At 44.2% G+C, this 20,176-nt stretch overlaps 1 protein-coding gene across 1 annotated transcript in view; it reads left to right on the top strand.

The window, feature by feature from the left end:
• PCNX2 (pecanex 2) overlaps nucleotides 1–20,176 on the top strand; it is a 164,135-nt gene that overhangs the window by 56,753 nt on the left and 87,206 nt on the right. The window contains exons 15-17 of the mRNA XM_084828140.1: nucleotides 1,815–1,906; nucleotides 13,651–13,760; nucleotides 16,864–16,960. Coding sequence (XP_084684266.1) covers nucleotides 1,815–1,906; nucleotides 13,651–13,760; nucleotides 16,864–16,960 — 299 coding nt within the window. The remainder of the gene's footprint in view (nucleotides 1–1,814; nucleotides 1,907–13,650; nucleotides 13,761–16,863; nucleotides 16,961–20,176) is intronic.

Raw genomic sequence — 20,176 nt, 5'->3', positions numbered from 1 at the left:
AGTATATTCCAGCATTGACATAAATGTAGAGTATCACTGAGCTTTGGATCATGATGACTATTGTCGGCTCAGCCCAGGACATTTTGTTGCTTTAGGTGGTTACATGATCGGAGAGTTGTGCCTTGGCATCCGCTGTGAATTACCTCTCAGAGATCATGTGACTTTATTGGTGTCCCTACAAATATTATTGCTATAAGTGACTGCTTGAATTGCTGGTGCCATTGGGCCAGCCCTTATACAAACAAAAAATGTATTTAATGATTATTTTAAAGCATTTCAGAATTTAAAATGCGGAATACTGCAGCAGTGACAGAACTAGTTTTCATCTCCTTTGCCCAGCAAGAGAGCGAACACAATCACTAGTTTGGCTGTTTTCCAGCTGATAGCATCCCTAAGATGGATGGTTGTTGTATTGGATTTGGTTTCAGGAGAATAGCAGGCAGTCAAATGTGAATTTGCCCAGAATCACATGCAGTATTTAATACAGTAATTAACAGCGTAAGTACACTAATTTGCTAGAAAGCTAGTAATTTTCATGATTTTAGAGTTGGTTCTCATACAGTGAAGGCCATGCTTTTTGCTACTAACAAGCAAAAACAATGCACAGTAGTTGCTCTTCACACTGTGTACCTTCTAACTGATAAGGGATGCTTCTTTCTATACTGTGAGAAACTTATTTTGCTGCCAAGAGAGAAGGGGCTAGTTAAAGGGGGAGGGGCAAGCAGTGTGCGCACTTTCTGACAGTTTCCTAACTTAGTGAGGCTTGCTCTATAAAATCCTGAGCAAATTGGCCTGTTACCTGTTCTCGTCTGAGAGGGGGAAGATGCACCACCTGCTCAGATAACCAGCCCCGAGGAACAGTGCCCCCTCACTCCCCTGGGAATCAGAGTAACTGAACCAAGAGTTAAAGGACATGTGAGTTTTCTGTTGCTTTCTCTGCTTCCATTTTCCATCAATAAATCATTCTTTCACACAACCGGACTTGAGTCATATTGGTACCCTCGAATCTGTTTAGTGTGTGGTCCCTGGCCAGGCCCCAGTTTAAGACAGTTGTCCCTGGTGACTTTATCCTCTCTGCAGCCTGCAGAGAATGTAGAGGTCAGAAAGCTCAGAGATGGATGCTAACTTCCAGTAGCACAGCTCTAACCCTCTCTCTCTTCACTGCTCTTGCTGCTCCTACTGCTCCTGCTGGCTGGAGGAGGAATTGCCTGATGAGCCAGCAGTGATGTTATGCCTCTGGAAGACTTGTAGCACCTCATGCTTTCGCCTGCTTGTGCTGTTTCTCATCATTTCCGCCATGCTGCACCTCAGTGGAAAAGGCAACAGAGCAAAGATCCCTTCACTATCAGTTTGGTCGTCAGGGCAATGAATGGGCTATAACAGCTATTAGACACAGCTGCCAGAAAATCCAAAAGAAATTGAGGCCAATGCCAAGGATGCCTGGTGGAAACTGCAGATTTCCCAAGGCACATAACGCAGAGAAAGGGATATTTAAAAGTGTTCCTTTTAAATCAGAGACATTTGAGAGGTTCCTCTGGCATTGTGCGCTTTATTCATACTGGTTCCTGTATCTCACAGCAATGTGGCATTTGTGATTTCATTTCATTTCATCTGTATTGTAAGATTGTGTTTTAAGGGTGACATTCAGATCTCTCTGGGCTCAATAATTTGATTTTATGACCTAATGTAATTCATCCAGGAAAAACAGCCTGGGACTAATTTTTCTAATAAATTGGCATCTTTCAAAGTTTTGATTTGTACTACATCAGCTATATCCACATGGGAAGTAGTAAATTTTGATTTCTGTATTTCAGCTGCTGCTGGGATGATATCTTCACTGTACAGTGTTTCTCGAAGCTTTATAGTTGTAATTGTCCTGTATGCATTCTGCTTCAACTCAGTAAAGGTAAGAAGGAGTGATTCTGGTAGCAAAACAGGTCAACAACTATAATAGCTCTAGCATCAGTTTCTCTGTTTTCCTCTTAAGTGATCTGTATGCCCAGTGTCCTGTTTTGCATGATTTCCTCCTCGCAAAAAGTGGATGGTAGGGGAGAAGGAAGGTTGTGCAAATTGGTGCATCGCATGTATGGGCTATGATGTGGAGGCCCTGCGTCACACGTTACATTTGTTGCATGGTGGGAGGAAGGAGTTCGTGCGCGTTCCTCCACCATGCAAAGCAGATTGCACCTTTTGCTGAGCCTTTGTCTCTTGTGAAGATGGAAAAAGAGGCATTAAAAGCAGAAGGACCTGGGAAATATTGTATGAGATTACAGAGGAGAGAATGAGAATCTAATGCAAATGCATTCATACATTGCTTTGTATAGTTTTGTGCTATCTGAGGGTTAACTGAACTTCCAAATCGCCTTTTTGGTAAATAGCATTAAGGACAATCCTTTTAAACATGTTCTGCCATTTGCACATCTTTTCACAGCACAATCATCTAAATTACACCAGGCAGGTGGTTTTGCAGATAAGCAATCTTGCCCATAGGCTAGGTTTCATACTGCTTTGAAATGTGCTTATAATGCTACCCTGAAGTTGGAGAGTGCTGTGAAAGATTTACAAGATATCAGCTGCAAATTACACATATTAACTGCAGACTTTCTGTTCGTACAGGAAAATTACACCTCATTTGAATTTTTATGACCCTGTTCTTTTTGAAGATACTCTTAAGCAGAATAATTAAGCATGTAATAATGATGCCACTTATTTCATCTTCTAACCTTCGTCCACTCTGGGGTTGGAATTTTCGTACCTCTTTATACAGTGTGAAGACTTCTGTTAAACCCAATTTCCTTTAAAACATGATGTTAAATATCTTTTATTGCCCATTTAGGGCATACTTGCGGTGGGGTGGCACATGCTGCAGTTCAGTAGAAAGGACACCCGCATTGCACAATCCTTTGCTGCCTATATCCCTTGTGGACCACATAGATAGAATACAAGAACACAAAAATCCACTTTCTTCCCAGAGAGAAATTTACCCCACAGACCAATGCAGGTGTCGCAGAGAAATGAAAAGGATATATAACAGAAGAGCAGTTTGGAAGATGAAGTGATAATTAGGACAGATTTTTTTTTTTTAAAGCAGAAGTCTCAACTTTTCAGAACAGTCAGTAATAATAATTTTTTTGAGGTAAAATAAAAAAGTATCCTACAGCTTCACTATAAAAACAATGGTGTACACTTCTGTTCATTCCATCTCCAAAAGGATAGAGAAGAACTGAAGGTGGGTTGGGGGGAAGGGGGAAGTATAATGAACAGCAGTAACCGAGGAATGGCTTCCACATGAACAGCAGTGAATAAGATCAGAGCACTTTAGAAAGGAAACAGATGGGGAAGAGAAGGAATATAAAATGTAAAGAAAGAACACCTGTATTCCCTTTCTTATAAGATTTAGCTTCCTGTGAAATGTAAAATCTGACGGTTTTAAAACAACCAAAACAACATTTCATGCTGTACACAATTGACCCACAAAACTCTTTGCTAAACGGCTGAGATGATGGCCAGTAGTATAACCAGGGTTGTATAAGTTGCTATATAGGGTACTTGAAACTCTGTATAGTCCAGTTATGCCTCCTGTACACTTGAAAATGTATCTATCCTGGGTTCTGATATTTCACTACAAATTGCCCACACGCTCTCTCTTTGCAATCATAAGGACTAGAAATGTCCTTTAAAAAATTAAATTGGAAGCTGAAGTCTGTGATCACTACTGCGTTCTGCAGCTTTTCTGTATTCCAGTATCATGACATAGACACAGCCCTAAGCATAACTGGGTTTCACAGAAAAGTAGTAGTGGCTTATTTATTTATTTCATTTCTATACTGCCCAATAGCTGAAGCTCTCTGGGCAGTTCACAAAAATTAACACCAAATGGTGCACAATAAAACAATTTAAAATATATAAAACATTAAAACCACAATATAACAATACAACCACAATAAAAACTAGCAGCAGTGCAGGAATTTAAAGTGCAGATTTAAAACAGCAAAGCTAAAAGTCTAGAAAGCTAAAATGCTAAATGCCCGGGAAAATAAAAAGGAATTTAGCACTTCCTTTTCTCCTAGGGAGCACGGCATCTTTGGCAACAGGTTCTTCCTTTAGCACAAATAGAGATACCACATAATGTGTGGAAAGCATGGGCCCAGCCCCACAAGGCAGGATCTTTTCCTCCAGAGACCAGTAAGAGCCAAAGGTAGTGTCATGCTGAAATCCAAGTGGCTGAAAATCTTCAAGCACCAGATAGCTAACAAGTCTCAGAAGGTCATTTCTCAGCCACAATGATGCCTTCGGGATTCTCTGCTCCAGTCTTTTGTGTGTCATGAGAACATAAGAATGACATCAGTATACAGTACATGGTCTTCAACCGAATTAGGAATGAGGGTTCCCATCCTTGCACCAGACACAGGCTGGTATATCTTGCATCCCCCCCACCCCCCGATTAGACTAGCTCACAAACGGGAATATAAAAAAATAAATGGCTCAGATAAGACAATCGGGGCATGCGTGTTTGGGTATAGAATGAGGAGGAGCTCATAACTACTCCATTATTAACTTACGCTTTTGAGCAGTTCTTCTGCAGTGCTGATTACTGTGTTGGGCTAGATGGCTAAAATCAGTGACTGACTCCTAGTAACTCCAGTAGAATTCCGCATCACAGCCTTTCTCATTCATCCTTCATTTTAATCTGCCTTCTTTAATTTAAAAAAAGAAGACGGAGGAGGAGGGAAGAAAAGTTTGGACACCACTTCCAATGTGTGTTTTGAAATGTTGTGATTTGATGGGACCTTCTGGATGCAATGCATGTGCTTTACCACCAAGTTGTGGCCCCTCATCTGAGTTTGCAGCTCCTTCATAAGTACAGGAGCATGTTGTTCACAACTATGCAGCTTCGTCAGATGGTGGTTTGCAGCACTGAACTGCAACGTTGCTGTTGGGATTATCTCCTCTGTGATAGGGTGACTCAAAGTGTTGTCTCCAATATTGGTTCTACTTAGAGTAGTCTCATTGAAATGAATGGGGCTTAAGTTTGACACAACTAACGTAAGTGATTCATTTCAGTGGGTCTACTCTTAGCAGGACTAATATTGAATACAACCCATACTTGCCCATTTATTTATTTATTAAATTTGTTAATCGCCCATCTGGCTGGTCACCCAGCCACTCTAGGCAATGTACAGAGTATATAATAAAACAGTTTAAAACAATAAAATTCTACAGTAAAAACATCATTTTTCTAAAAAATACCCTAACTCACCCCAAATGCCTGCCTGAACAACCACGTTTTTAATGCGCGGTGGAAGCTCATGAATTCCTCTGAATTCAGAGGAAGGGCAGCTATCACCTTGGTTGCAGGATTTGCCAGCAGGTATGTGTAGACTATCCACCTCCTGCCTGATGGGACCCACTCCAGTTTCTTGTTAGGATGTCCCTTAACCTTCCTCTCTTATGAAATTAGCTCAGAAAGCAGTGGGGGCAGCAGGCTTATTTATGGCAATCTGTGCATGCCATGTCACAGTGCCAACATGGAGTTATGTTGATACTTCATGAAAACACTGGTGCTATCCAACTAACTCATCCTTCCAGACTGTCCGCCATTGGTTCAAGACTGCTTATTCTTCATATCAAACCACTTTATGTTTTCATTGGAGACAGATTCACTACCTCTGCTTGTGGGTACATTTGGTGGCGGTACATCTGCCAGAATGCATCCTGCGTGTATGTACTCATAAGCCCAGAAGTACATGCCCACAAAACTGGTTCTCTGGTTCCCATGGGTATAGTTACTGTCCAAGGCTTTCTTAACAGGTGGGGTTGGTATAGTTTAAATTGTAGATTGATAATCTCCCACACTGATCAGTCATATTAATGAGGCATGAACTGCTTTGGGATGCCTTCTTTTTAGTAGCAGTAACTTAATCCATACATCCATAACTTTGACTAATTTCCTTAATTAAAGTTTCAGAGGGGCAGTGCATAGAATGTAAAGATACCTTCCAAGCAGCAGGAATCCTCAGTAGATTTTTAAAAACAAAACAAGGATTGATATCCACAGATGCTCATTTAAAACAATTCAATAATTCATTAAGTACCATTCATAGATAAGTAGAAAAATCTACTGTCAACATATAAAAATAATTCAATATATGGGAGAGTGCTTTGGAGACTGGCTATAAATTGAGAAAAGCTTTCCAAATTAGATACCCTTGGGGTCTTTTCTACAGCTATTACTGATATGAACTTTGGAAAGAGCTTCAGGTTTTATACTGTTCATTATCTAATGAATGATAAGATGCTCATAGATGTAAAAATTGAATGTGTTTTGATTTCTCATCATGCTTTCCCCTAGAGAGATGGCTTTCAGTATATATGGAGTCGTACCTTGAGTTTATGGAAATATTAGTAAAGTGCCAACAGAGAAACCTTTGAATCCAGAAGCAGAAGTAGTTAAAGAAAGTGAAAGAATGACATGACTGCCTGCACAGTAATTAACCAATTAATGCTGACATATTTAGGCCCAATTTATATGCATAAGCTATGGCCGCAGTTGTTGTTTGAAACACAACCCATGGAGGAAGCTCCATACAGCTAGCAGTTGGTGTGAGGCAGCTCCTTACACAATTTCAGTCATTTCAATCATGCCAACACAACTTTTATTTTTAGTTTTGTAGTGGTGGTGTAAAAGTTGTCAGAACTTATATGGGAGTCATTTCGCACTGTTACCATGCATCCTCCATTCACATGTGTACGCAAACTTGTATGTGTACATGTGTCAAGACAGATTCAGGGACAAAAGGATTTTTCCAGAAGTGTGGCACGCACACAGCACACGCATGCACTGCGTTTCAAGTAAATGGGGAGTAGCTACTCTAAAGTGGGTTAGAATTGTTCAAAGAACTATTAAAGTCAAAATGTATAGGATTTTATTTTAATGCACACACGTACACATTATAAAAAAATTGAGAGAAAGATTGAGAAAGGACCATGGTCACCGCATGGAGGGTGCATGATGTGACTGTGTTGAGACCAGAAGAGGGACCCGCGTGGGATAAAATAAAAAAACTACCATAGATTTCCAGGCAGCACAAAGAGGTAAGAGCCAGTGTGGTGTAGTGGCAAGAGTGTTGGACTAGGAGCTGGGAGATCCGGGTTCTAGTTCCCACTCGGCCATGGAAGTTCACTGGGTGACTTTGGGCCAGTCACACACTCTCAGCCCAACCTACCTCACAGGGTTGTTGTTGTGAGGATAAAATGGAGAGGAGGAGGATAATGTAAGCCACCTTGGGTGCCTTGCAAGAGGAAAAAAGGTGGGATATAAATGCAATAATAAATAAATAATAATAAATAAATAAAAGACCAGGGGAAGGGGCAAACGTGGACTATCTGCTCCTTCTTAGCTGCTGTTCTCTTTTATCTCTTTTATATTCTTTTAAACTATTGTATATTTTATATCTTAATATTTTAATATGTGCCTGGGAGGACTATTGGACAACTCAGGGGGTGGGGGAGGTGCCACCATAACTGTGGTCACGGGCAGGGGGAGGTATGGCGTTGGGGGATTAACAGGCCAGCTGAGGAGAAGAGGGGCTAGACACCTTACAGCTGTCCCCTCTTCTAGGTTCTTCCCCCAACCTGATGGTTCCTGGCAGCCTTACCAGTCTGCCCTCGGGTCTGGTGGTGCTGCTGCTGAATGCCAGGTCGGCCCAAAATAAGACCTCCCTCATCCATGATTTGATTGTAGATGAGGGGGCTGACCTGGCATGTATTACTGAGACCTGGGTGGGGGAACTGGGAGGGGTCACTCTCTCCCAGCTGTGCCCTCCTGGGTACTCGGTGCAGCACCAACACCGACTTGAGGGTCGGGGAGGGGGGGTTGCTGTGGTCTATAGGAATTCAATCTCCCTCTCCAGGCTTCCTGCTCATTCGAGTGCAGATCTTGAGTGTCTGTACCTTGTGTTGGGTACCCGGGACAGATTAGGGATTCTGTTGGTGTACCGCCCACCCCGCTGCCCATCAGACTCCCTGCCTGAGCTGACGGAGGTGGTCTCGGACTTGGTGTTGAGGACCCCCAGGATGATGGTCCTGGGGGATCTCAACTTCCATGCTGAGGCCGCTGTATCCGGGGCGGCTCAGGACTTCATGGCCGCCATGACAACCATGGGGCTGTCCCAACATGTCATTGGCCCAACGCATATAAAAGGACACACGCTTGATCTGGTTTTCTTGACTGGGCAGGAGGATGGTGATCTGAAAGTAGAGGAATTAACATCTGTCCCTCTGTCATGGTCAGATCACTTCCTGCTGAGGTTTAGACTTCTGGCGGCCTTTCCCCTCTGCAAGGGTGGGGGACCTATTAAAATGGTCCGCCCCCGGAGATTAATGGATTCCGATGGATTCCAGAGGGCTCTGGGGGATTTTCCTGCTGGTATGGCTGGTGCTCCTGTCGAAGCCCAGGTCGCTCTGTGGAATACAGAGATGACTCGGGCGGTTGACACGATCGCGCCCAAGCGCCCTCTGCCTCTGAGCAGAGCCCGGCTAGCTCCTTGGTATACACCTGAGCTGAGGGCAATGAAGCAAGAGGGGAGACGGCTAGAACGCAGGTGGAGGAAAACTTGTGCTGAGTCTGACCGAACACAGGTAAGAGCCCACTATCGAGCCTACTCTGTGGCGGTGAGGGTGGCAAAGAGGCAGTTCTTTTCCACCAGCATTGCATCTTCTCAGTGTCATCCGGCGGAGCTTTTCCGAGTGGTTCGCGGCCTGTTACATTCTGGGCCAGGGAGAGAGACGGTGGAACCCTCGGTAGCACGCTGTGACAGGTTTGCGCAGCACTTTGAGGATAAAGTCGCTCAGATTCGTCATGAATTGGACACCACGATTAATGCAGTTCCATTGGTAGAGGCGTTCAGAGCACCGTCTGGTCCAGTTTTATTGGATGAGTTTCAGTTACTGAGGCCTGAGGATGCGGACAAGGTGCTTGGCCAAGTCCGATCGACCACTTGTGTGCTTGACCCTTGCCCTTCATGGCTTATTAAATCAAACAAGGAGGGGTTGTCCGGCTGGGTCCAGGAGGTTGTAAATTCCTCCTTGAGAGAGGGAGTGGTGCCTGCCGCTTTAAAAGAGGCAGTAATTAGACCACTCCTGAAAAAGCCTAACCTGGACCCAGAGGATGTTAACAATTATAGGCCAGTGGCCAACATCCCCTTCCTGGGCAAGGTGCTTGAGCGGGTGGTTGTAGGACAGCTCCAGGCACTGTTGAATGAAACTGATTATCTAGATCCATTTCAATCGGGCTTCAGGTCTGGTTTTGGAACGGAAACTGCCTTGGTCGCCCTGTGGGATGACCTTTGCCGGGAGAGGGACAGGGGGAGTGCGACCCTGTTGATTCTCCTGGACCTCTCAGCGGCTTTCGATACCATCGACCATGGTATCCTTCTGGTTAGGTTGTCTGGGTTGGGAGTTGGAGGCACTGCACTACAGTGGTTCCGCTCCTACTTGGATGGCCGATTCCAGAAGGTGGTGCTGGGGGATTATTGCTCCGTGCCATGGCAATTGTGCCATGGGGTTCCGCAGGGCTCTATTCTATCCCCCATGCTGTTTAACATCTACATGAAACCGCTGGGGGAGGTTATCCGGAGGTGTGGGCTGAGGTGCCATCAATATGCGGATGACACCCAGCTCTATCTCTCTTTCTCATCAAAACCAGGTGAGGCAGTGGCTGTTCTGAACCAGTGCCTGGGCACGGTAATGGACTGGATGAGGGCCAATAAACTGAAACTCAATCCAGACAAGACGGAGGTACTGTTAGTGGGTGGTTCGTCTGCCCGGCTAGGTGATAATCAACCTGTTCTGGAGGGGGTTGCACTCCCCCTAAAGGATCAGGTTCGTAGTTTGGGGGTGCTCTTGGATCCAGAACTGTCACTTGAGGCACAGGTGAACTCAGTGGCACGGAGCACTTTTTATCAGCTTAGGCTGGTATACCAACTACGCCCTTATCTGGACAGAGATAGCCTAGCTACAGTTATCCATGCTCTGATAACTTCTCGTCTGGATTACTGCAATGCGTTATACGTGGGGCTGCCTTTGAAAACGGTCCGGAAACTTCAGCTGGTCCAAAATAGGGCAGCAAGATTGTTAACAGGGACTGGCCTGCGAGCTCATATTACGCCAGTACTTTTCCAGCTGCACTGGCTGCCGGTCCATTTCCGGGCCCGATTCAAAGTGCTGGTGTTAACATTCAAAGCCCTTAACGGCTTGGGGCCAGGTTACCTGAAAGATCGCCTCCTCCCATATTTGCCTGCCCGGACCTTAAGATCATCAGCAGCGGCCCTTCTCCGTGAGCCCCTGCCAAAGGAAGTGAGGCGGGTGGCTACTAGGAGGAGGGCTTTTTCTGTTGTGGCACCCCGGCTCTGGAATGAGCTCCCTAGTGAGGTTCGCCTGGCACCTACATTGTACTCCTTTCGGCGCCAGGTGAAGACCTTTTTATTTTCCCAGGCATTTTAGCTTTCTAAATTTTTATCTTTGCTGTTTTAAATCTGTATTTTAAACTCCTGTACTGCTGCTAGGTTTTATTGTGGTTGTATTGTTATATTGTGGTTTTAATGTTCTATTTATTTTAAATTGTTTTAATGTGTGTTGTTTGGTTTTAGTTTTTGTGAACCGCCCAGAGAGCTTCGGCTATTGGGCGGTATAGAAATAAATAAATAAATAAATAAATAAATAAATAAATAAATGAGAAAAATGGTTTGGTTGGTGTACCACCTACATAGCACATGGACCAATATACTAGTTCTAATAGCCCTAACACAGAGATAGAGAAGGATGGACACTGAAGAATTAAAGTTGACAAATAAGGAGCGGGAGGAGGCACTATGGAAAGTCGAGGGTTTGGGAAGCTGTATGCCAAAGGAAAATTTGGGTGCTGGTGGGCTGTGGGGAGCAAAAATTGATAGATTTAGAGTAGGATAAGAAAAGAAATAGTACTGAAGTGGTTATAATTACCTTGTTCCAGAGCAAGGTGAACACAAAGAACCCCCTTTCGTGGTTGGTCCCAGATAGCTAGAAAAACACAATGGGCACAGGTCCCCCCTTTTGGTTATGAATTAAAAATGGGGTGAAAGTCTCAAGCCACTGAGAGAGCAATCCTATTCAATGCATGGTGGGTGGAGCGCAGAGGGCATCTTCTCCACGCTTCGGCCACCCTGCATTTGTGGCTAGACAGTCGAGTTTGGCTGTCTAGCCACAGTGCTTCAGAGTGGGGGGAGCAGCCGGATGCCATTGCTCCCAGGAACACCCCCTTTCTTCCCACTCTGCACTGCTCTTACGAGCGCGGACTGGGGACGATCCGCACTGCATACAAGGTGGTGGGGGAGGGGGCAGGGAAGTGGTTTTCTGGGAACTGCGCTCCGAGGTTGGTTCCCAAAAACCAAATAATACTATGGCTATCCAGCCGCTGTCTAGCAGCCGTAGGATTGCAGCCTAAGGCACTATTGAGTACCAAGTTGTCCAGGAACAATTAATTAATGATATATCCAATGGTGGTCGTGACACAACTGGTACTCACGCCAATAATGATGAGATCAAGTGGAGGCTTAAGTGTTATTAGAGACCAAAACACCTTTGCTGCAAAAATAACATTTAAAATGGAGAGAAAATGGAGCTTCTCCTTAGAGACCCCAGCTATACTGAAGAAAGTAAGAAACTTCAGTAAGAAACTGAAGAAGTAAGAAACACAAAGAGAGACAAGGAGACCTGGGGCAAGAAAGCAAGGAGAGAACTAGCTAAAAGTTACCAAGAACATAAGCAGTGTGGCTAAAATGGTTGGGCTTGACTTGAGATGCTCATAGCAGCTTCCATAATGCCCTGGACTCCCTGCTTGACCACCACCATTGGACTCAGAGCCAGCAACTCAAATGGAGAATGCAAGCCCCTGTGAGACACCAAAAGAGGAAAAAGGGCCACAAGGCTGATCAGATTATGTAGGAAGCCAGGCATTGGACTGGCTTTATCAATGTTTGCTTTATCAGGGGGTAAAGCTTCCTCTGTAGGTGTACAAGACAACACAGATCTCTCTGGGGAAACAAGGCAGCAAGGTGGTTCAAGGGAGAGACAAGGAGGATTCTGGTCCTTAAACGTGGGCTAGGCACAGAGCATGGAGAATGCTAGGAAAGGATCATGAGCCTTGGAAGGTTGATTTATTTATTCAAAGCATTTTTATCCCACTTTTCAGCCAAGGCTCCCAGAGCAGTTTACAAAGTTCAGAACAAGGCAGTCCCTGCCCCACAGGCTTACAATTTAAATCTTAATCTAAGTTATCTGAACCCTGGGCTGATCCTGGAGCTGTGTGACAGCAAGTCTGTCCACACTGGATCCCAAGAAAGATTGATCAAGATTTGGAACTGAGTGCCTACATTCAGGGGTAGTTGTAGACTTCAGGACAACAGTACAAAGAACTTAATGACTCTGAGGTTATACTCAGGGTTGTGAAGATCTAAGGGATCAATAGCTTGACTCTAGGGAATGAAAGAGAACCTCAGGGAGGTTCCTGGATGTTTGATTGAGTTAAAGCTAGTTCACATATGTATTACAATGCCATGCTTTGGAAGAACACTTGAGTAGAGGCATGCAAAAAAGGTACCATAAGGAGTGCCTAGGTGACACTTTAACCAGCTGATCTCTCATGGGGGTGTGAGATCAGTTCAGGATTGAGCCAATTTCCCCACCGTTTATTTAGACTAGTCAATTTACAGGTACATTCTCGGGTTAGCTGGCTGGGTGATGATGTGGCAGTCAGGCTGGCATTTGCAAGTATCCATAGTTCAATGGGAACAACTCTCCCTAAGTTAATTGTTGGGAGAAGCACCTAGACAATGGGTTTCTGATCCTCTGAAGCTACCTGGGGCTTTCTTCTCATTCCTAGCAGGCTTCAACCCTCTGGCTCTGCTGGTTTTTCCCCGAGACAAAATGGATAAAAATATGAGACAAAAACTACTCGTGTACAGAGAGCCACCAGGCTGAGCTCCTCTGTAACACCATCTGTGGCTGCTTCCACACGGTTGTGTAGGTAATGGAAAGCAAAAGCTGCTGTTCTGTAGAATCAGCAAATAACAGTTCTCTATACTGAACAAGTGAGGAAGACAGCTGGATCCAGGACTGCTGTTCTGACTGATTCAGGACGCTTCTGTTGAAAAAAGGCAGAGGCAATTTTTGCCCATTTCCTCCCCCTGCAGCCCCCAGCATCATCTGTCGCGCTGTTCCTGAGGGCCCTCCCACTTTCTGGAGCAGACTTTTATCCACGACACTTTCAAGTGTTGCGTTTTACACTATAACATGTTATTGCATTGGAGGGGAAATGAGATTTATTCACTTTAAGTTTACTTTATTCGTTTTGCCTTTGATTTCCATGTGGGTTTCCTTGGTTCTTTTGTTAATTGCTGATTTTAAAGATACTGTGGTTTATATAATTATATGTGTCTGAAACATCATATTTTCTCCCACATTAGACAGACTGCGATAGAACATAGTTCTTTTAATACACAGAGTATACTGTAAATTTAAGAGGGGAGACAGTGTTTTGCTTCTTTCTAAAGCAACTGTTAATTCATAGCATGAAAGCATTCTCCCCCCCCCTTTTTTTTTCTATTTCTGCAGGAGCCGTGGGATGCTCAACACATTCCTGCATTGTTCTCTGCCTTCTGTGGCCTTTTAGTTGCACTTTCTTATCATCTGAGTCGGCAAAGCAGTGACCCATCTGTTTTAATGTAAGTCATCAGCAAGTGTTTTTCATCTCTTTGCCACTGTGGTTTACATTGATGGCTTATTTGTTTTTTATTTATTAAAATATTTATAAACCATCTTTCAGCTCTAGGTTCCCATGATGGTATATGCAACAAAACATTAAAACCAATTTAAACAACAAACTAGATTTAAGAGCAGAGCTATTTTTAAAAGCAGAAGAAACTGAAAGTAACTATCAGGCGGGGGGATGTTGACCTGGTGTTGAATGGGGTACAGCTACCCTTGAAAGACCAGGTCCGCAGCCTGGGGGTCATTTTGGACTCCCAGCTGTCCATGGAGGCTCAGGTGTCAGCTGTGAGCTGGACAGCGCTGTATCAACTCCATCTGATACGGCGGCTGCGCCCCTACCTTCCCGACCATCTGCTCCCATCGGTAGTACATGCCCTGGTCTTCTCTCGTTTAGACTACTGTAATGCGCTCTACGTGGGGTTACCCTTGAAGACGGTTCGGAAACTGCAGCTGGTACAGAACGCGGCGGCTCGCCTGATTAAAGGCAGCCGCTGGCGAGATCACATCACTCCAGTGCTGAAGGAGTTGCACTGGTTACCAGTTGTTTTCCGGGCCAAATTCAAGGTGTTGGTTTTGACCTTTAAAACCCTATATGGTTCCGGCCCAGCCTATCTTAAGGAGCGCCTCCAGCAACACCAGACAGGCCGCTTAACAAGATCAGCCTCGGAAGGCCTTCTCTCTGTCCCATCAGCCAGGACAGCTAGACTGGTGGGGACGAGGGAGAGGGCCTTCTCTGTGGTGGCCCCCACTCTGTGGAACTCCCTCCCTAGGGAACTCCGTCATGCCCCCTCTTTAATGAGCTTCCGTCGTGCATTAAAAACGTGGTTGTTCAGGCAGGCATTTGGGGTGGGTTAGGGTATTTTAAGAAAAAAAAATTTATGGTAAAATTTTATTGTTTTAAATTGTTTTATGGTGGGTTGTACATCGCCCAGAGTGGCTGGGTGACCAGTCAGATGGGCGATTAATAAATTTAATAAATAAATAAATATCAACCTTGCATTAAAAAAGAACATTGAAAGCTTAATGAACTCAAAATGTTTTAAACTGTTTGTCAGAATTGTAGCATGTGTCCATTGTGACCTCCCTAGGGAGGGAATTCCACAATCAGAGTGCTGCCACAGAAATTGCCCTGTCCCATGCTGGCTGAGAAATGCTGGGAGTTGTAGGACTTCATTTTGACTAAACGTGTATAGGATTGCACCTTAGCTTCTTTTGGTGGTGAGACATACAACAGGGCCATAAATTATGGAAAACGATGGACAAGTTCATATGGGAGGAAACATACTGCAGAAACTTTCCCATGTAAATATGCTTAGACTGGGTTGGCACGTCGAGAGTACCTCTGTGTGGCATGTGTGGCATGCACACACTGATGAAGTTGCTCACTGATCCCAGTGATGCTCTAGGATGCTCAAGTCTGCACAGATTTTGCAGCAACAATTTTCCCAGCAGGGGGACACAGGGATGGGATAAACAACCATGATCACTGTTTAAAATTCCTAAAAGGGCATGTATTTTTTCCTTTAAAACACACACACACACCCTTTTCATTAATTCTTATTTATAAAAAATGACACATTTGCCTTTTGCTTTAAATGAGGAATGTTGTGTCCTCCAAATCATTGCTTGGTTACCTTGTACAGTTTCTAATCTACTCTAATACCTTTAATCACATCTCTGCAGTTTGAATTGCTCTTAAATATCTTGTCTGGGATTAAAACACTAACTTCTGATATTAAAAAAGCATCAAATATTCATAGAATAACTATGATTAAAGTGCATAATCCCCCCCCCAATTACTTTGAACTAAATTAAAGGGGATTCAAGGGACTAGGAGTGTATAAACAAGATGTGGTGTCATAAAGATGAAAAAGAAGCTGGAACATAAAGCTAGATTTGAAATTAGCATATTGTCTACTAATTTTCTATTAGCATATTTTCTATTTATAAAACATGGATATACTGAAAGTGACTATTTGGGATTGAATAGCCACTTTCAGCCATATCCATGTTTTATCATCACAACTAGTGGCAGCCAGTGAAGGCTTTGCACCATGGATAGCTCCTTTAGAGTTCTGGCTGGTTCTGACTGAAACATGAAGCAGATTCCCCGCCCCACTGACATGGGAGCCACCAGCCTCCACTGGTGGCAGCCCATTAGGCAGTTTGCTGTGGGGACCATCACCTTTTGCTACTGCTCCCTGAACCTGCAGTATGGCTATCACACTTGCAAAAGTATTGCAGCGCTCTCCAGCAGGGGTGTCAGGCCCTCCCTCCCAACACAGGGGCACTCAGGGGCCTTTTCCCCAAAGAATACTGTATTTACAGTATAACATCAGGGCCTGCTGGTGTTCAAATATTAAGCTAGCTGATTCCACTTAGTTACCCTGGTGGGTTACTAAAACTAGATACTAATGAAAGTAAGAGCAATGCTGGATCAGACCAAAGGCCCATCTAGTCCCACATTCTGTTCACACAGTGGCTAACCTGTTGCCACAACAAGACAAAAATAGCTTCCTTCCACTTGTGTTCTTCAGCAACTGGTATACAGAGGCATGCTGCCTCTGATACTGGAGGTAGTATATAACCATCATGACTATTTATCAATTATTAATGCATTTATTTAAAGCATTGTTATCCTGGAGCAGCTTACATATAATCAGTCCCTGCCCACAGGCTTACAATCTAAAATGACACATCACAAAAGGAAAAAAGGGATGGGGAGAGAAGAGGAGGGGAAAGCAAGTGACCCATCAGCAGGGCTGGTGGAATGGCCCTGCTTCCCATCGCATCTTCATCTGCTGCAACCTGCTGGAATGGCCGCATTGATAGTAGCCACTGACAGCCTTATCCTCCATGACTTTCTCTAATCCCCTTTTAAAGCTAACCAAGGTTTTAGGGATGAGACAGAAGAGTGCCTTCCTTGCTCAACATTCCATAATGTAACTATGCACTATGTGAAGAAGTACTTCCTTTTGTATGTCTAACCTAGTTGCTTTCTTCTGAGGAGCTCTGTAAATAGGTGATTAACAAACTGTTACTTTCTTAAAAAAACAGGTCTCTTATCCAATGTAAATATTTTCCTCACCTTCTACATCAGCATTTGGACGATTCACAAGCTGATCCACTTCCTGAGAAGATGCGAGAATCAGTGGTAGGTTCTCTTTATTTATTTTACGGAAGCAACTGCCAAGGCGTCATCTGAAATCCCACAAACGTGCTGCGATGTTATTTTATGCACAAAGTGTCAAAATGTCTGATCAAATTATTTAAATCTCTCTAGCAGAGAAATAAGTCTGGATAGAGCTGTGAATTGCTTCAGGTGGAATTTGCTGAATGACAGCGATAGAAAGGTTTTAGGGATGAGTCAGAAGACTCCCTTCCTTACTCAAAGTTTCTTCTTTGGCATGTAGAAGAAAATCACTGGGATTCTGTCATGTAAGATGCTGCAAAACTGCATACTATATAGGTGGGAATTATGTCCATATCTTCCATGTGAAAATGAACAGCCATTTGATATATTACTCATGGTTAACACATATGTGATGTAAGAGATGTGCAATGTTGTTGTTTTTTAATCACTTGAAAGTAGCTGTGATGGGGCTCTGGTATTGATCAAAACAGCAGCACTGGTGGGGGGATTAACCCTTTCCCTTTGTGTTAGAGCTTTTTTACATGAGACTGTTACTCCTCTTTTAATCCGCTGTATCTGCTTTTGGTTTTGTTGCAGAATTGAGATCCAAGCACTACAAGAGGAGTGTTTCCCTTCCTGCTTTTCCCCTACATAACCTCTAGGTGGCACTGTGATACAGTTGTTGTTGTTGTTCAGTCGTTCAGTCGTGTCCGACTCTTCGTGACCCCATGGCCCATAGCACGCCAGGCCTTCCTGTCCTGCGCTCTCTCAATAGCACAAATACACATTGCACTTTTTTCCCACTTTCACAATTAAATCCCGCATTTTCCCTTCTCTAACAAAAAAATTCTGCGAAAGTGCTGATTAGACACAGAAGCAGAACTGGAGGGTCACAACAGTTCTGTCTAAAGAACCCATAAATAACCATGAGTAGGGAATGATGAGAACACATTATAAATGCCTCATGTAGAAAAGCTCTTATTTACACAATCTAAATTGCTCCTCCAGACCTGTCACTAGCTCACCAGGGAAGGGGATGGGTGAGGGGGATTCAGGCATGGTATAGGTACCTGGATCTGTATTGGAGAGGGACCATAGTTCAGTAATATAGCACATAATGTGAATGAAAAAGCTCTCAGGTTCAATCCCTGGCATGTCCAGACAGGGCTAGGAAAGATTCCTATTTAAAACTCTGGAGAGCTCCTACCGGAGTAAATACTGGGCTAGATGGACCAATTTGCTGACCTAGTATAAGGCAGCTTCCTGTATTTCTACCTGTGTTTTTTTTCCCTGGCAGGGCTACTAGCATCAGGGGGAAATTTCAGATGGAGAAAACAATGTGAGGCCAAAGGGTTAAGTACTCCCTTCCCTACACTGCTGCTTTAATCAAAATGAGGGCCTCCTGTGGCTACTTTCAAGTTAAATATAAATAAATCAGGGGATCCAATCCCAGATCTCCTACTTTACGCACGTCTCGTTTGGACCTCAGACAGGCGTCTCTGGATTTTAGTACTTCACCCTCTGTGAAGTCTTACTCTTTGGGGAGCTGTGGACATTCAGAGAAGCTGCAATAGAGATCGTGCCTCATACTTCCTTTTTTGAACACCTGTGTATAGTCTGACAAGTGGGAACTTCTGCATCTCCCCTAAGGGGAGTTGGATAAAGTACACACATCTGGAAACCATACAGGAGAGATGCGCGAGTTTCTACCTCACATATTATACAGAAAGCACAAGGGGAAGAACCACTTGTCAGTCATGCGCCCTTTGTCACCACGTGTTTCAGTATCCAAACCCACCCTTCGTATGGTGTCGGGTGTAACAGTTCTGATCTCTGTTCAAGTATCTCTTATTTTCTGATAAAGGATATTATCAACATATGTGTAATCCCACCCGGAAGATGTGCAAGAGATAATTTTCCATATTTGGATCTGGTCCTGCTTTCTTTCATAGCAGACTATTTTTTTTCCTGAATTAAAGTACATTTTCCTGAAAACAAATAGCTACAGAAACTGTTCTTGCTCCTCTACTTATTGAGTATGTAATTAATGCGATTATGAGTTGGACACTAAAAGGTGAGAGGTAGGAAAAATCTGTTACATTGCTTGCCTCGTTTGCTTTCCTGAAAAGATTCCACTATTCAGTCTAAAGGCCTACACACGTGTGAAGTTGCCATACATCTAGCTAGGCACTGTGGACTGGGAATTCAGGAAACATCCTGGAACAGGCGTGCACCTCCCTCCTGCCATTTTAGACAAACAATTCAGGAAAAACTTCCGCAGCTGAGGCATTTTAGGTGGGAACCCTCCCCACACATCAACTGTGCATGTCCCCACAGGTTCCTGCCTATTCCTTCAGTTCTCTTTCGACCACCATAGTGGCAGACTTGTTAGGGAAGCTTCTCGCTGATCAGCTTGTCTGATTGTGCTTTTGGCATTATATTCTGTCTTTTCTCTGACTATTGTATTTTTCTCTCTTGTTTGTCTTTTGTTTCCTTTTGTTGTATCATGATCTTCTGATCGCCCGTGGGGGCGTATGACCCTCAAGGCTCCCTCCAGGAAGTGTATGCAGTGCGGGAGTAAATTACCAACTTCTGATGGCTGCTCCTTCTGCCTCTTTGCCTAGTAAAGGGCATGTTGTGGAGTCCTGCCCAAATTGCCAAGCCTTTTCCAAACAAACAAAGCCCAACTGCTCGGACTGATTAAAGGCAGCACTTTGGCGTAAAGTGCTGGAAGCGGTCGAGAATCCTAATGCCTCTATGACCAGACCACAAACTTCTGCTCAACCGACTGAGTAATTATCTGTCCTGCTGTCTGCTCAAATGGGAGATAACTCCACTCAGTGTCCCACTCCAGGCATTTCAGGCATGCTGGACTTGTCACCGACACCAGGTCGATCCCTAACACTGGCCTTAGCCAAGAAACTAAGAAGGCTAAGACCTCTAAGCAGGCCAGTCTGGGGGCTGCTGAACCCAAAAAGAAAAAGAGGAAAGCCTCTAAAAACCCTTCAAAGGAGAGTCGGGACCAGCTGGCTATATCGGAGTCTGCTACGGGGGAGCCTTCTCCAACCCATGGTCAGTACAAGTCTCCAGATCGGGCTTCTGGCCTTCGGGTTTGACTGGCTTTGGTTGCAGCAGTGATACTTCTGGCCCCACCAATGCTGTCTTCTCCCATTGTTCAGTTGACTCTGGCACCTGAACTCAGTACCTGCCAGGTTGCACCAGCCTCAGAAGACGAGA

The sequence above is a fragment of the Heloderma suspectum genome, chromosome 1 (assembly GCF_057233095.1).
Source record: "Heloderma suspectum isolate Gila_16-S chromosome 1, 16-S_ref, whole genome shotgun sequence".
In the NCBI taxonomy this organism is placed as follows: domain Eukaryota; kingdom Metazoa; phylum Chordata; class Lepidosauria; order Squamata; family Helodermatidae; genus Heloderma; species Heloderma suspectum.
The sequence above is the reverse complement of the archived record's forward strand: the minus strand, read 5'-3'. Positions and strand labels throughout refer to the sequence as shown.